The sequence below is a fragment of the Echiichthys vipera genome, assembly GCF_963691815.1.
Source record: "Echiichthys vipera genome assembly, chromosome: 20".
Lineage (NCBI taxonomy): Eukaryota > Metazoa > Chordata > Actinopteri > Perciformes > Trachinidae > Echiichthys > Echiichthys vipera.
This window is the reverse complement of record NC_139845.1, coordinates 18,073,885-18,091,293: the sequence shown is the minus strand read 5'-3', so window position 1 is coordinate 18,091,293 and position 17,409 is coordinate 18,073,885. Positions and strand designations below refer to the sequence as shown.

Below are 17,409 nucleotides of genomic sequence, written 5' to 3'. Positions count from 1 at the left end.
CAGGTTTCCCTGGAGTTAGCATGTTAGCTACATGTAGCAGTGTATGAAATATGTAAACACTGCCGTAATGTCTGTTGTTGTAATCTTAAATTCCCATCGGAACATGTTTGACTATATAGTTGTTGGTTAAGAAGGCTATAAAACACAGATACAGTGCTGGGTTTAAATCAGCAAAGTATGCCATTAAATTGTAGATTCAGGTGCATGACCTTTTGACCCCTGATTGGTCAGCTGAAAATGAGCTCATGCGTTGTGTCTTTGTGTTTTTGTACAGTGGAAAGATCCAGAGTGTGTCTGACCGCTTCAGAGACAAACGCCACAGGATACATCAACGCCTCCTACGTCATGGTAAGAAAACTTACTGTTATATTAAAGCACATTTAGACCTGTTTCCTAATTCCGTCCTGGGTGATCAGATCACAAGTGGACAACTCTAAATGCAGGTGTGAATGCACTCAGAACACATTCAGGAGGCATTTAGAGCAGATTGCTGAGACCACATTCAGAGGAGGTCTGAGCCACATGTATCCAGATGAATTGACCTGAGCCACATTAAAAGATGGCTAACTCAGCTGTGAGCGGAACTACATCCTCATTCACTGGCTTTGTCCACAACTGCTGAGTCCTAGGTAGCTCTGTGTATTTCGGCAGTTTTTGTATTTTTAATGATTATTATTTTGAAAGTATTTGTAGTGTCACAGAAACCACCGGGAGTGAATCATGTGTTAAGGATGTTTAATGAGAATGTGTTGGTGTTTGTTCCCCTGCACTTATCCAGCTCTCTGGTGCGTTTCTGCAGTGGCCTTGAAAAGGCAGCCTCGGTGACCGCCAGCTTCACAAAATGTACCCGAATTCATGATGAATATGTAGTATACAGTACATTACTACAGATATTCCTGTTCTTTGTTTGTAAAGTCTGCCATTGCTACTGACAAGTTGTATAACGGATAAACACAGTGATCAAAAGTGAAATCAGATCCCAAGCGCTCACTGAAAAGGCATGTAGAGATGCATTCTGCTGCCAGGTGTGAACAGATGCACTGAGAGCTGTCTACTTGTGATCCGATCACTCACAATGTTAACACCAGGTAAAAATGGGCCCTTAAAAGGGCGCACTCACACTGTCAAGACAACAAAACATTAGCAGGTAGTTGCTGCTTGTGTTTTCAGGGACATCACCACAGTAAGGAGTTCATAGTGAGCCAGACTCCTCTGAGCAGCACAGTGGCAGATTTCTGGAGAATGATCTGGGAACACGGCACACACACTGTCGTCTGTCTGTCGGACACACACTCTCAGGTACCACAACACAGACACACAGACACACTCTGTGCAGCGCTTATACAAACACTGTATATCCTGTAAAAACACACTCTTAAATGTTTTCCTGTTTATGTCAGAGTGAAGAGGAGGAGTCTTGTGTTTACTGGCCAAGAAAAGAGCAGCCAATAAGCTTTGAGGGTTTCACTGTGTCATATTTGGGGGAGGAGCATGTGTGTCTGTCCAATGACGAGAGACTTTTGGTGCAGGACTTTAAAGTTGACTCTCCACAGGTAACAAACTCACAGTGTATACAGTATATATATTACAGGCAATCATATGACTGGCACTTCTACTTTCTCACACATCTCACGCCCTCCTCTGTCTTTTCTCCGCCTCTGTCTAGAACAATTATATGTTAGAGGTGCGTCAGTACAGCGCCCCCTGCTGGCCCAACCCTGACAGTCCGATCAGGAACAGTTTTGATCTGGTCAGCGCAGTCAGAGAGCACAGCGTACAATCAGACGCACCCACAATCATATATGATCCGTGAGTACATAAAACATAGACAAGATCTTTGTTTGAAGCTTGAAAAATGTGTGTGTGTGTGTGTGTGTGTGTGTGTGTGTGTGTGTGTGTGTGTGTGTGTGTGTGTGTGTGTGTGTGCGGACTAAAATACAACTTCTGTAAATTCAATTCTGGCTTTTTTGTGTTGCAACCCAGCTGGATGACTGGTGGATTCCTGCTTATTGTGGGGAGGATGGATACAATTTGTTACTTTGTGTGTGTGTGTGTGTGTGTGTGTGTGTGTGTGTGTGTGTGTGTGTGTGTGTGTGTGTGTGTGTGTAGGTTGGGAGGTGCTACATCTGGGCTGTTCTGTGCCCTCAGCACTCTGTCCAGTCAGCTAGAGGAGGAGGGAGCAGTAGACGTTTACCAGGTGGCACGGATGACCAACCTCATGAGGCCTGGGGTTTTTAACGATGTAGTGAGTACACACACTCGCTTTTCTCTCCGTCACCACTTTGAGTAGTTTAAAATGACAATGAGGTGAGCCACTTCACCTCAGCCATTTACCAATGACAATTCTAGGACTTTAGAAAAATGCAGCAGGTAAGATGTATTTTTTAAAATTGAATAACAGCTGGTTCAGTGGTGAAGCTGTGTTTTGTCCCCACAGGAGCAGTACCAGTATCTGTACCGAGCTGTGCTGAGTCTGGTGAGCAGCCAGGAAGACCAGAGAGCCCTGCAGAGTCCAGAAACCAACGGATCTGTACCACTGGGCCAGACTAACATCGCTGAGAGCCTTGAGTCCCTCATGTAGACACACACACACACACGCACGCACGCACGCACGCACGCACGCACGCACGCACGCACGCACGCACGCACGCACGCACGCACGCACGCACGCACGCACACACACACACACACACACACACACACACACACACACACACACACACACACACACACACACACACACACACACACACACACACACACACACACACACACACACACACACACACACACACACAGCAGTATAGCAGAGTGCTGTGGTGACTGAGGTTTGGCCTGACATGAGATGAGAGGATGAACACCAACACTTCTGCGTCTGTGTCACTGAGCATGTGGCAGCTTTAGACAACCTTCACTTGTCCTACTGTCAGCATGACTCGTCCTTTAAAAGAGAAAAGCTACTACTTTCTAATAAGGCACAGTGTATAAAGGATTTATTTTTTACCACAGTCTGGGTGAATAATTCTGATTGGCTGCAGGGTGTCGTCCGCGTTACTGGACACCTGCTAAGTAGTTCCAGTGAAAGTGTCTGTTCACCAATGAATGTGCCTCTGTTTGTATTAGCAACACATTAACAAGCTAACATGAGTGTAGGCTGTCATCCTCTGAACACCACAGGATGGAGACTGTAACACACATGCTGCAAGAAGAAAGTTTACACCGCCCCTTCTGGACTTTGTATCACAGCGATCATCTCACATCCCACCCGACGTTACCAGGGAAACTGTTTGAAAAAACATTGGATTTTGGTTGCAAAATTATATAAATGATTGTTGTTTAAAAATAATTGATGTGGCAAGTAACCATGGTATAAGCAGATTAATGCACTTCGAAGTGTCCATTATCAGGAATTAATGGACGACCCTTCCATTAATTCTTGATAATGGACACCTTGCCGGGCCTTGTTCCTTACTGAACTAATGGTGTTATTAATAGTCAATCAATCATTTACTAATGCTTTATAGATCAGTTATAAGTCTTTAAATAGCAATGTTTGTGTGTTACCAGTTTGTAAAATCTCCTTTTGACTGGTCAGACAGTTCTTTCAAGAAAAATGAAACTCAATTTCCTTATATATTATAAGTATATTTAAATATTATATATTATAAGATTTATAACTGTATTCATTCCAAGTAGATGGGATAGACACCAGCCAATGCGATGTTTCTTGATGGCTTCATAGAAAATTAAACTCAATTTCCTTAGATATTATAAGTATATATAAATATTATATATTATAAGATTTATAACTGTATTCATTCCAAGTAGAGGGGATAAACACCAGCCAATGGGATGTTTAGCAACTAAGAAACTGATCCAAAAAGCATTAGTAAAATGATTTATTAACCATTAATAAAGCTATTAGTTACAATCCAGAAGTCCTTCATAACAGGTTCATTATTGGAAAGTGCCATCAAACAAACTGTCACTGTCTTTCCAACAAGATCCAGAGAGCCTGAAGCTGTGGAGAGAAAAGGCCAACAACCTTTTGAGGGTTTTCGTTAACAAGAAAATAAAATAAACAAAAATGGAGGGGAAAAAAAATCCAAGGAAAGGAGTCAGCTGTTTAGTTTTTATTCATAAATTCTGTGAGTTTAAATCTTCCTTTAACACTTATTTCTTTGCTTCTCTTTGCCTATCTTCACACTGTCTCCTAAAAGACAGAAATAAGTATGAATAGGAATTGAAATTGGTAAACAGGAAAAACAATAATATAAATACAATCAAAAGTAGACTAACAAAATGACTTCAGTGTTAAAAAGGGAAATGACACTATCCTAAACTCGGGTTTTCCTACGTTATGCACTGCACATTTACTAGCAGATTTTGGGGCTCGGACTACCATGTATCCTTATTTAGAATCATATTTTGCATAACCAAAAGCTCCTAAGGCCTCACTAGTGACTCTAAACTGACTGCTTGTGTTTCCTGATGTTGAATTTCTCTCCATGTCTTGTTGCCACTGGCTCCACGGTCTCTGGTACCCGTGCCTTTTGTGATTCATGTTATTGTACTTTAAACCTGTTTTGATACAACAACTGTGTGACTAATATGCCAAAAGTCTTGTTGCGCTCAACTCTTGTATGTAAAAGTGGGAAGAGGAGAGGGGGGAATGTGTCATCAGATGTTTTGTAAAAGATGCAATCTGGGATTTAAAGTGATATTCCACAAAAAAAAAAATGTATCAGACATGCATGTTAACAATGGATTCCAATGTAAAGCTCTCTAATCACTCCTGCAACAGAATAATCAATCATTCTAATCAGCTACAGTGAAATCAGCACATAATTCAGCTGACAGTCGCCATATTGTTGCAGACAGTTGGTGTTTAGACGAACCAGACGACAGCTGAAGTTGCTGATATTCTGTGACTTTCGGAGCATCCCTGTGCCACGAGCTACCACTGTTTTCATGTTGAGGGACTCCAACTGTTTCCATTGGGATCAATCGACCTCTGAGTCACTTTCAAACAAGCAGCTTCTGCCTGCACAAGTTTTGCGTCCACTCTGTTTCGCTCATCTCAAGGCTCCTGTGCTTCAAAGCAGGAGTGTAATGTCTCTGAACTATTTCTGTGTAAATATCCCTGAAAACATCAAAAGGCCAAATTACTGTATGTTTATACTGTACCTCTATATATTTTCTATTTTACTATAAAACAAAAAATGATTTTCTAGTCATTTACACATATACAGTATAACTGTGTTGATTCTATTTGATAATTTTAGTCTGGAAACATGTTGATAATTTTAATGGAATGTTGTGTCTTTTTGTCTTTATGATTACAGTAGCAGCTTAATGTCTATACCTTTTATCTCCAGTCCTAAACTGGTGCAGTATGTACATAGCAACACCATTTCAGATTTCCAACTGTGTTTATGATTTTAAACCTCTTTTTCTGGGAGGGAAAAAATAAAACATTCTTGTTTAGACCCAAACTTATCCAGTGCTTTTTTTAAACATATAAAGTCTCAGAACACAGGATTACAGTTGTATCGTGCTTTTATTAATATTATAACACATTGTATTGCGTTGTCTCCCCTGATCAACCAAAGACAAAAGTCAAATAATCAATGCACAACCATGGAAGGTTAATAAAGATGAAGTCAAAATCAAAAATATATATTTCTATATAATCATATTAATAGTTTTCATGACACATTATGGTGTAGCAGTCACATAAGATAAAGTGTATATAGTGCATTAAGAATATACCTTGTTAGGCAGAGAGAATATGAGTGCCCACCCTGGGAGTATTACATTTTCTATAAAACTGCCAAGCACTTAAACCCCAAACAGATCCTCTGCCTGCCTTCACACTCCCACATCCCTGTCCCTTTCCAAATCATGGTTTATGTTTGTAGTAGTTGTGTTTACATGTAATCAGCACTTGAGATAATATCACATTACAGAGACGGATTTTTCTATTTAGGGTAAGATGATTACTCATTATCTTGTGCATCTAGCTGCTTATGCCAAGTTCATATCACACGACTTTAGCCCTGATTTGACACTCGCAGACAGTTGTTGGAGCTCCCTCACATAAGCCCCAGATAAGAGGCAAATAGGCTTCGGAACGTCTCATGTGAGCTGTTTAAAGACAGGAGTCAAGGCTCACTGGTGTCTCCTAGAAAAATTCCAGATATGTAGTAAAAGAGCCAAGGGAAAAGTACAGCGGTCTGACCACTTTGAAAGTCGTGTAGTATGATCTTAGCTTTAGCCAGAACTCTGGTTCAAGTACAAAAGAGGCCCAGACAAAAGCAGGGGTTCAATACCAATTGATACCAAGTCATAGTGACATCAAGCATTTTGAGGGCTTTTTGAATCCTCTATTACAAGGATGTGGTTGTTTGTTTCAAAGTCAAACTGCATGAGGATCAATAAGCAAATATTTCTCTAGACCTCCGTCACCTGAGTCAAAGGTGTTACTTTACTGACGACTGGATGCCAAAATGATTCCAGTGAAATTCCACAATATTATAAAACACAATTTGTTTTTTTTCTGATTTCTGATTAAATAACTAGTTTATGGCAATGAGTTTACTGTTTGCAACAACTACTGAACTGTGACCATATCAGTTTATCCCATCCGTCTCTTTCCCTCCTACCTGTCCCAAATGTTGAGAATGTGTGCACACTACCTGCCTGACAGGGCCTAGGAATAGTTTTATCCTCTTTTCCTATTTTTTAACAAGGTAAAGCCATCAAAACTCATTAAAGGTAGATAAACCTCAATGGGGCAGGGCCAAACAAAATGTGTTTTCCTGCTTTTACTGTATATGATTTTATAAGGGAACAAGACAAACACTGAACAAATTATTTTCATTTCACCGTTTGTGAAAGCCAGTGGAAGTCATATTTTTCTGGACACATAAGCCTCACCGGTATTATTAATGTCTTTGATTATACCCTGACATACTGTACTTTAATCAAACACAGCTAAGAGATCTGATTATGGCACACAGACTTGTTAGAATGGATGAGACTTCAGCAGTGTAGGTGATATCTTTGTGTCATCCTGCTGTCTCTGCCATAATGGCAATTTTCTGTAACATACCCATGTGTTTTTATATCCTTTGTGACAAAATGCATTCATTAATTACCGTAAATTCTCAAATAAAAGCCATAGAACAAATAAAGGCCAGGGAAAATGCCATTTCTAGATCCTATACTACAATGGCTGTCAAGGAAAAGTCATAAAACCATAACAGGTCAATGTATTTTTCACTGTACTGTCTCGAGCAACTACCAGTACACATCAACACTTCTTTCCTTTTATCAAAATAAAAGCCTTCTGTGGAAGTGAACGGATTCTGCCTCCTGAACCACTGGGCATTTTATAATGTTTAGAAAATAGGGAGGCATCTCACTAAAAGTTACAATTTTTTTAATAAATTGGAGAAGTTAGAAGTAACTAGTACAGGCCTGATTCTCTCTTAAGTTGAGGTTAATAAAACCCTAGGGCCACTATGTGAGAATTTATGGTTTACATTTGTTTAATAGCTAAAAATGACATGATAGTTACACAAAAGCAAAGTTAAAACATGTAGTCTTGTGCAATACACTGAGTGCAAATGCAAGTATACAGGCAAGAAAATACTTTATATATTTCTTTATATATAATATATAATTTTGGGAAAACAGCTACATTCTCTACTTTACCTAAAATGCTATAGCACCACAACATCCACCTGTTTCAAGCACATTGTGAGAAACGCTTCTTATTTACTGTCACATCCTGTAAAATCACTGGTGGAGATGAACTCCTGTCAAAAATAAAAACCAGTTGACCTGCTTTGTAATTTGCTTTGGAAGAAATGTCCTCTCTGGAGGGAGACGCTACAATGCTCTGTATTAAAAGGTATTGTTATATAACTAGGGGTGGCCCCGATGAGGAATTCACGTTTTTGTGACATCAGCTTGCATTTGCCTCAAGGATAAAGAAGCTGAAACACCATGAGTTGTCAGTTATCTTTTTTGCCCCCTCTGTTTAAGCTTTATATAGAAAAATAGCAAAAACAACATTATTGGTTGATATATATGATTTGACCATCTCATAGCTGTTTCAGTCAAACGGACAGCACTGGTTGTTGTGTGTAGGGGATACGTGTGTGTGTGTGTGTGTGTGTGTGTGTGTGTGTGTGTGTGTGTGTGTGTGTGTGTGTGTGTGTGTGTGTGTGTGTGTGTGTGCTGGTCTTTCTCTCTTCTTTCCTGTAGCCTTAATTTCCCTGACAACCCTGTTGGACACAGAGGAGAGATTAGACAGCAAAACTGGACTGCCGTGTGAGTGTGTGTGTGTGTGTGTGTGTGCGTGTCCTTACAGAGTTGGTTCGTTTGCGTTTCCAGCAGTCTGGGTTGAGTCTTTTCTGTTCGTCTGCGAGGGCTTTGGCTTGTACGGTGAACGTCCGCCGCTCCTCACTTCTCATTTTCTTCCACCGCTCCCCAAGGAGAACGCTGATCGCTCTGAAGTACACACACAAACACACACCACAGACATTACAGTACAATAAACTGTCAAACACACCAAGTCTTCACAAAAAACATGTAGACACAGGGCACACCTACCTGTTGTCCTTGCCCGGGTACATCTGTGTGTACTCCACCCTGAACCTCTTAGCAAACAGCATGAAGGCGTTCATTGGCCGCTTGCACTTATTGGGCGTGGCATTATTACTCTCTGCTGTGCTGGCTTGCTGGCTTTTGGTTGGCTTTTGGCGAGAAGAGTGGGAGTGACCGGGACTGTGGCCATCTACAGGTTTTAAACAGATCCACAATAGACAGGTTTGTTTTTTTCTTTTATAAAATGCATCCTCAGCCGTGCTTGAGTGTTTTTGTACTTACTTAATATATATGCTTAATCACACAGTGGAGTGTCTTTAAATGTAGGAGATTTGAAGTACAGTACCTTGTAATGCGTCTCTGTCTGGAGAAACTGCTCCCCCGCTGGACTGCGAGGCGCGCCGCCGTCTGGCCATACTGCTCAACACGTAAACCGCAGAGGAGTCCCGAGGAGTGAAATCATAACTGAGGAAGATAGACATATATGAATACTGTAAGTAAACTAATCTGCTAATCTGTCTTTTGCTGCTTTAGGTTTGGAACAGCGTACATCAATCACTGGATATTTACATATATTTTACTGGATATTTTGGTACTGAATGTTTACTTGAGCTGGAGCATAATACTGTAGGTGTCTAAGGCTGCGTTCACACTGCAGGTAATGGAATAACAATAATATTAATGCACAATTACAATTTATTGCTCAAATCTGTTTTTTTTGTCTGGCTGTTCACATTACGTCTTTAAATGTTGCAAGTCTACGGATTGCTGTGTGAACAGCTCACGCTCCTGAAGTGACCCGCATTGCGGAGTTGATCATCGTTTACATCACGCCACAACGGTGTTTACGGAGGAGAACATGGCAATGGAAACAGATATTGTAGGACTTAATTGCTTAATGCTGAAAACTGTGTGGCGGCAGCCGGGAAATTTGACCAATTAGACCCTTCAAGTCTAGCTTGCACCGAAGTGTCACCTCAAATACCAATGAGGTCTAAAACATCACTATCCCTCCACTGGCCTCCATGCTGTCCTCCATGGTTGTTAAGATTCTGTTGCTGGCTCCCACCTGTGGCACACTTTTTTTTCTCTTCAATTTACTTTTTTGTCATTCCTTTACAAAACAGAGCAGCGCTGGTCAGAATGATGTCAAAGTGGCTTTAATTGCGCCCTGGCTGTTCAGATTGTGGTCGCATTAAAAAAAATCAGATACATATCCGATTCAGGAGCACATTTAAAAGTGTCATAATTCTGATTCAAAAATGTCAGATTCAATGACACTTGTGCTGTTCACACTGTCAAAAGCAAATCAGATATTGTTCACATATGAGCGAAAAAAATCAGACTCAGGTCACTTGTAACTGCAGTGTGAATTTACCTTCTGAATGTGTCAAAGACCAGTGAGTCATCGGTGTGTTTGGCATCTCTGTGTCCAGGAGGAAGGCACACATCTTTCACCTCCATTTCATAACATGGTATCCCATAATGCACCACGGTCAAGCTCGGGTGAAATGACGACCACCCTAACAGAAAGTAAGACAGAGTGCAAACAACTCACTACATCATCTCTATAAACAGATTCTTCATTTGAATGCAGAACAGGATAAGATTTGAGTCTCAACTCCAACTCCATTAACGTGTCTCAAGTTGGTAATCGGACCGTAAACAATGCCTTGGACCAGATATCCGCTGGCTACACCGCAATGCCCCAAATATTGGTGGTTGCCCCCAGAGGCTAAGCTAAATTGTTGTCAGACCTATAGCCAATTGGTTCTGAGACTGCTCACTATAATGTTATTTTAAGAGCTGCAGGGTTTTCTCATCATCACTCCTACCTTTGTTTTTGACGTAGAAGGGGTGATCAAGTTGGCACCGGGCGGTCATTGGGGCATGTCCGAAAGCCCCAGGGTCAAAGGTCAGCTGTAGGACAGTCTGACTAGACAACACTATCTCTGAATGTTCCACCAGCTGCAGACCCTCAGATCCGTAACTCTGCAAAAGAGCAAGCAGAGCTTTTACTCAGTTTGTACACGTTCTTTATTTTGGTGGATCCTTTAAGTCCTCTGAAAATATACAGATTAATGCTGATGCTATTGTTAAAAATACAACACAATAACACTGACCTGAACTGAAAAAGTGAAGAGCACTGAGAGCAGTTAGACACACTGCATTAAGATGGAGACCAAATGAAAAAGTACACCTGAGGCCTGACACTCTTGAGTAGATCCTCATCCGATTCCGATACCAGTATCGGAAATGCCTGCGATACCGCGAAAATGCTGTCATCGGTATCACATAATTTATTAGAAATAGGAAACTATTTACTGGTTGGCTCCCTTAGCTCTGACACAGTTCTTCTTAATCTTCAATTAATCAGTTTAATAATTCTTAGCAGTTCTTGTTAATAATTATTATTATATTGATTTAGTTAAGTTGCTGTTGCACTACTGTTTTGTACTGTTCTATTTAAAAATAAATGGCTTCCATTGCTGTATTTATTCATGTTTTACAAAGGGTTTACCCTGAGCCAGGCCTTGCCCCAATAATAACCATATCACAGTCATGCAGGCATAGTAAGATCTTTTTCTTTTTTCTCTTTGACAAACTGTTATCGATACCAACAGCACGAGTATCGGAATTGGCATGGGAAGGGGAAAAAATGGTATCGGAACATCTCTACTCTTGAGTGCAGCCACAAGCCTTTTGCATTGTGTACCTTCAGAGACCCGGATTGTTCCTCATCACCAGAGTCTTCCTCAGCAGAGTCCAGGTCGTCGACGTCCTGCCACTCCACATTAGAGCCGCTGTGGAAACGCAGATGAGTGCCTGATGACAGAGAACAGCTGCTGAGATACAAACTATAGCTTCAAATAAAATCTGTTACGTGTTCCCAGCAGAGGAAAAAAAAGTGTGATGTGTGTGTGTGTACCTTTGAGAAAGCAGTGCCAGGCGGTGGGTGGACAGGAGAAGCTCCAGCCCATGTCTTCATCGTCAGACAGAGAGGATTTGGTTGACACGGCAGAGCCACATTCACTGCTCTTCTGTGGAAACATGAAGCAGCAACGTTGTCAGGCACAACTCAGGAGTAAAACAGCTGCCAAAGAAATGTAGAAAAACTACGGCAGGTTATTATTGACCTGCAGACACCCGGCATTTAGTTGAAGGTGAGTCAAGTCAGTTTTAGTAAGTAAAACATAACTAAAGGCACTTTTCTGATTGATCCTTAGATATCATGTTCACATTAATGACAGTGAGTGATGACAGAGAGGAAGCAGGTGAACATGAGCTGTACCCTGGTGCGCTGACGCTCCCTGCCGCGACCTCTGGGGGATGGCGAGGTGCCTCTGGGGAGACAGGGAGGAGGCCGGGCGTAGGAATGTAGATTACTGCTGGTGCTTGAAAGGCAGACCGAAGAGGAGCTGAAAATGACACAGGTTTATGAGCGGAACGAAGGCCAACAACACAGAATACCCTGACCACAACACAACACAGTTTGCAGGGCTGCAGTAATATGGCACATTTAGAAGAAGTGGTGTTTCTATAATACTGAAGCTCAGTATTGTCTCTGGGACTTTGGGGTTTTTAACAATCTGAGGATTAATTTACATTCTACAATTGCAGACAAATGATGATACGTATCACCATACATGTTGATTTTTTTTCAAATCCAGGACCACAGAGATCTTCAGATTATTTTTGTTTATTATCCCAGAAAAATGAATTCATTCAAATAAAATATTTTCTTTGTTTTGAATTGAGAAACGGCTGTTTGTGTAATGTGGACTAGCCTTGGCTGCCACCTGTTGGCTTTATTGTGCGCTGGCTGCTCCATAGTTGATCAATACAGTAGCATCTGCATCGGTGCACACAACAGGAAGGGCTATGTCACAATAAATTGCTGTATTGATAATTTGAGAACAGCCCTTGTTAGTAATTTGCTAGAAGGATATTGCTGTCACTTAGGGGCAGGATTTGAAACAGAATTGCGTAGAGAATTGTACAGAACATATATTTAAACAGCTAAAATAATTAGGAAATGAGGGAAAATAACTTTGTACGGATTTTTAGTTATTTCTTTTGATTGTTTAGATCTGCAGCAAGGTTGGGGAGACACATTATAACCACACATTCTTTGCTATATTCATACATGTCCTCCATGAGATTCATGTGTTACTACACAGCACACCGACCTGTTGTGAGGAGACTCTTGCAGCAGTGGGCTCTGAGGTCCGGTTGCGATGTGAGCCAGCTGCGTCAGCCAGTGTGTGTCTGGAGGCTGTGTGTGTGCGTGTCGCTCCTGGTGTGACACACCCACGTCCACCTGGTAGACAGGTGGTGCTGTTGGCTCAGCCTCCTCCTGAACCTCCTGCAGGTCCGGGAGGTCGTCTAGGAGGAGAGAACAAAACCTTTGGTTCTGATATGAAGTCTTGGATTTGAAATATATGAATGTTGTTTCACATTTGAATGTTCATCCATCTGCTGTGTTATACCTGGTGCATGCTTGTGTCTTATTTACCGTATTCCATGCAAGTGTCACTGGTGGCGAAGCCAGGTGAGGAGGGGAGGCGTTCCTCACAGCAGAGCAGTGAGTCTCCATCTGTATCCATCATCATTCCTGAAGGTAAGAGCAGACAAACAGGAAGCACACTTTACTTGCTTTACAGTGCATTTGTTGTTTCAATTTTACAGCATTTTTGTATTTGTTCATACTGTAGATTAACATTGCCTTTAGAGTACCGGTAACTATTATTATTATTATATACGCATTAGATTCACACAGTGATTTACCGTGTAGAATTGTATATAAGTATCATAGTATGGACTGTAATGATAAACATTTGTTTATAGACTTAAAAAAAACAGTCCACTGCGCTGTGGTTACCTGTGTGTTCCCTCTCAGGCTCAGAATGTTTGGGGTCACCAGACAGCACAGCTGGGGTCACCACCTCCCACACCATGATGTCCACAGGCACTGAAACATTCACACGTTGGATATATCACTATACTCCAACAAGTCTCACTTTATTAGTATGATAGTTTGTTTTGTTAAAGGATTATTTTTAAGGCTTTTATTCCCTTTATTTGAGTAGAGGATCTGAAGACTGACAGGGGAGAGGAAAGGAGAATTTTAGTGCTAAATGAGCATAGTGTTCATGGATCAGAACATAAAGTGTCATCCAAACGGTATAAATATTGTCGTTACACAGTTGGGAAACGTATTTTTTGAAATTGCGATAGAAACAATATCGAGAAAATATATACAATATACATTTTTATATATTTTTTATGTTATATTTTAAGAAACCGATACCAGTATCATAAATTATTCTAATCAAAAGCTGGTATCAGTATCAGTGAGTATGCAAGTAAATATATTTATTTTTGTTCCTTTTCTGCTATAACTGACTGTCAAACAGCTCTATGGCATCCATCTTATAGGTGTGAGTTCATGTTTTAGTAATGGTTTAACCTGAGCCATGTCATACAACAATGATAGTAATCATATAACATCCTCACAGGGCTGGTAGTAATGTAACATATAAGTTGTTTTTTATAAACACACTCCCACACACGGGATCAGCACTGTGTATCGGCTGATATGTAAGTTCAGATATCAGTATCACAAAGTGAAAAATTGCCTTGTGAAATCACTACTCAGTACTCAATATACAGTACCGGGATATCCGTTCATATTTGTGACAGTTTTTAAGTTTGTTATGGTCAATTTAGGCACTGTAATTGTTTAGACATTTCTATATGACTATTCTACAGTATAATTTCCATCGAAACACAATACATTCTATATTATTACGGCCCAGGCTAGCCATATGTTGAAGGTAAACACTCAGCTACACATTACTGGCATCTGCATCGGCATGAACCACCGACTACACACACACACACACACACACACACACACACACACACACACACACACACACACACACACACACACACACACACACACACACACACACACACACACACACACACACACACACACACACACACACACACACACAGAGATAAACCTCTTGTGTAATGTATAGGTCATAAATGGCAGGGGTGACATAAGGTGACGCTGGGCTGCTATTACCTACTAATACACCTCTGAACTCCAGGGTATATACCAGTTGAAAGTGTAAGAGATATAATCAGATTGTTCCCTTTCAAACATGTCAACATGATAAGAGCGTGTTAACTATTTCACAATATTGTCGTCATGTGACTTCCTCTTGTTTATAAACTTCGAGATCCTGCACGCATGCGCATATAAAGCCCATTCATTCAATACGGAGAACGGCCGCGATGATACATTTGAAACAAGTAGTTCAAAACAAGTCAAAAGCACGATATAAAACACCCAGAATGCACGGACAGTTGTGATATTATTCGCCGTTATTAAATCGCTTGCTCACGTCGACGCTTTTTCACGCCGGGAAACTTCAGACGGAGCCGCGTTAACGCTGTCACGAAACAAAAGTCCGTAAATACCGAAGTTACGTCGACGAAAACGACACAAAGCTTTGGCGCTTGCATCGCGACGGACACATACGTTACATTAATGACACTCGGGGTTTGAAACTATGAATAAAGACATTAAAATGGACGAGCCCAGCGTTGCGTAAATGCAGTTACAACAAAACAACTAACGTCAACAATGAAGCTGTACGGAGAGAGCGGAGAAACTGCATATAAGGCCAAAAATAAACGATGTCAGTTTCACATTGTTACTCGGGTGCCAAGACCGGGGAAACATCATTCAATTTGTGTCATTTCTTCTCAAATTCAACGCTTTAAAACCCCATAAATGATTCCAATGGACTTTCCTCAACTCACCCAAGCAGTCGCCTTGTACGGGGAAGAGGGCTGGTATAAACACCTCCCCCCGAGCGATTCTATTGGTCAGAGCGGATGTCAGTTCACAGCTTCCCTCGCCCTCATTGGTCAATTCAGTGCAGCTTGTTCTTGCCATTCTTATTGCCACAACAATAAAACACAGGGTGGGTTGAAATGATGGAAGATGGCTACACCAAAACCACAAACATCTGGTCTCCTGTATAATGATATAATGATATAGTGATATAATATAATGATTATGGGCATAATTATTTTGAATTAGCTGTGAGACAACAGCAAGAGTTATCTCCCTATTTATCTAAGGTAAAATAATATAATAGCAACACTACAATAGCACAAAGTTAAGTATTTCTATTTTATGCAACTTTTTCCTACTTTCCTACTAAATTTTGTAGGCAAATATTGTATTTTTTTATTCCACTACATGTATTTGATAACTTCAGTTACTGGTCACTTTGCAGATTTAGATGATTCATTCAGAGTTCTTTTTAATGCTTTTTCGGTGCTTGTGAGTCCGATTTTTAATGTTTTTACTTGTAACAGAGTATTTTTACACTGAAATATTACTTTTTGTGAACTAAATGAATGCTTCTTCCACCACTGCACAATACAATGTTCACATTTCAACCTTAAAGCATGTAATTGTTGTTGTAAATGATAAAACAGACTGTAAACATGAACACTAAAGATTGTCAGTTTGACAATGTGGACAAATAAAGTACAACTGCAGCAGACAAATAACCTCCAGCACAATTTTCATACATCCGGTGCAACTAGTACAACAGGCTAGTTTCAGTAGTTACCGAGTCAAAGTCATTCTGACACCGTTGTATAAAACCTGAAATATATACCAAAGCACATTCTTTGGTATCTAACAAAAAATGTTTAATTGCTGCAAGCAGGAGAGGGTGTAGCCATCATCAGAGGCATCGTCTCATTTAGTCAGAGGGGAAGAAGCCAAAAACTGAACTCAAGGGGAAAAGTAATGTTACTTCATAATAACAAGTACTCCAGAAATACAATTATAAGCAACAGTAACAAGTACAAATAAAAGGATTTAGTAAACAGGGTACTGAACATTGCTGAGTGAAATAGAGATGGTCCAAAGTTCCAGTCCCCATCAAAGACACCCTGGTTCAGGTGCCAGAGGACCAGGGCTCTTCAGTCATGTGAAGACAGCTGTGAAAAGAATACAGACGTGGCCACAGCACACTATAATTAATGGCTGCCACACATATATAAATCAATTTGTAATTATTATTATTAAGGTGATTACTGCACACATCAAGGGTAACATTTGTTATTATTATATTTTAGAGTTGTGTTCTGGTCAGGAAGTGATGCAGATGGTGGAGGGAGCCATACTTAGGACTGTTTACTGTCCTCCAGTGGTCACTGCTGGGAACTGCATCAAAGAAGCACACGTCAAGTTAGACTTGATGACAAAGCAACACTTCTGGTGAGTCCTTTTGAGATAAATTGATAAGAAATGATAATATAACGCATTAAACATAAACATCCCATTGAAGCCATCTGAAACAGATAAACATAAATTACAGATAATTCACACTGTGACCACTAGAAGGCAGTGAACACTCACAAGTCATGCACTCATATCAATGGTCAGTTTAATCAGCATCGAGCCAGACACCGTAGAATCATCCTCCAACCAGAAAACTGTCCTCGAGACAGCTCTTAAAGCTCCCATACTTCAAATGTGAGATTTGCTCAATTGCTGTCAGGACTTAGGTTGTGATGTCACAGCTATACTATAGGTAAAACAGACTTTGACCAATCAGAGCAGACTGGGCTTTTAGGCGGGGGTCTTGAAGAGACAGGCGCGAAAGTGTTTCAAATAGAGTTTAAATACAGGTATATTCAGACAGACATTATGAGATAAGGTTATAGGTTAATTGAAGATTAAAGTTTTTA

General features: G+C 40.6%; 2 protein-coding genes across 2 annotated transcripts in view; one reads left to right on the top strand and one right to left on the bottom strand.

Moving 5' to 3' along the window:
• Window positions 1-2,581, top strand: part of LOC310962596 (receptor-type tyrosine-protein phosphatase zeta-like) — a gene marked incomplete at both ends in the record, with an annotated part of 48,228 nt that extends 45,647 nt beyond the window's left edge. The window contains 6 exons of the mRNA XM_083935102.1: window positions 275-348; window positions 1,171-1,299; window positions 1,404-1,553; window positions 1,667-1,809; window positions 2,110-2,245; window positions 2,438-2,581. Coding sequence (XP_083791228.1) covers window positions 275-348; window positions 1,171-1,299; window positions 1,404-1,553; window positions 1,667-1,809; window positions 2,110-2,245; window positions 2,438-2,581 — 776 coding nt within the window. The remainder of the gene's footprint in view (window positions 1-274; window positions 349-1,170; window positions 1,300-1,403; window positions 1,554-1,666; window positions 1,810-2,109; window positions 2,246-2,437) is intronic.
• A 3,022-nt stretch (window positions 2,582-5,603) lies between these two features.
• LOC310962984 (HMG box-containing protein 1-like) lies at window positions 5,604-15,470 on the bottom strand. Its single transcript, XM_083935610.1, has 13 exons — window positions 15,457-15,470; window positions 13,499-13,588; window positions 13,133-13,231; window positions 12,807-13,002; window positions 11,909-12,035; window positions 11,546-11,657; window positions 11,333-11,442; window positions 10,452-10,608; window positions 9,995-10,139; window positions 8,963-9,081; window positions 8,623-8,806; window positions 8,379-8,520; window positions 5,604-8,294 (listed from the first exon to the last, which is right to left on the bottom strand). The coding sequence occupies exons 2-13, from the start codon at window positions 13,572-13,574 to the stop codon at window positions 8,277-8,279; spliced, it is 1,485 nt and encodes a 494-aa protein (XP_083791736.1). The 5' UTR covers window positions 13,575-13,588; window positions 15,457-15,470; the 3' UTR covers window positions 5,604-8,276.
• Window positions 15,471-17,409: the final 1,939 nt, after the last annotated feature.

Coding starts and splice junctions, on each gene's coding strand:
- LOC310962984 (XM_083935610.1), bottom strand. CDS start 13,574: ATGGTGTGGGAGGTGGTGACCCCAGCTGTGCTGTCTGGTGACCCCAAA. Junction 9,082..9,994: donor GTCTTTGACACATTCAGAAG/GTAAATTCACAC, acceptor TATCTTCCTCAG/TTATGATTTCACTCCTCGGG. Junction 8,521..8,622: donor TACCCGGGCAAGGACAACAG/GTAGGTGTGCCC, acceptor TGTGTACTTCAG/AGCGATCAGCGTTCTCCTTG.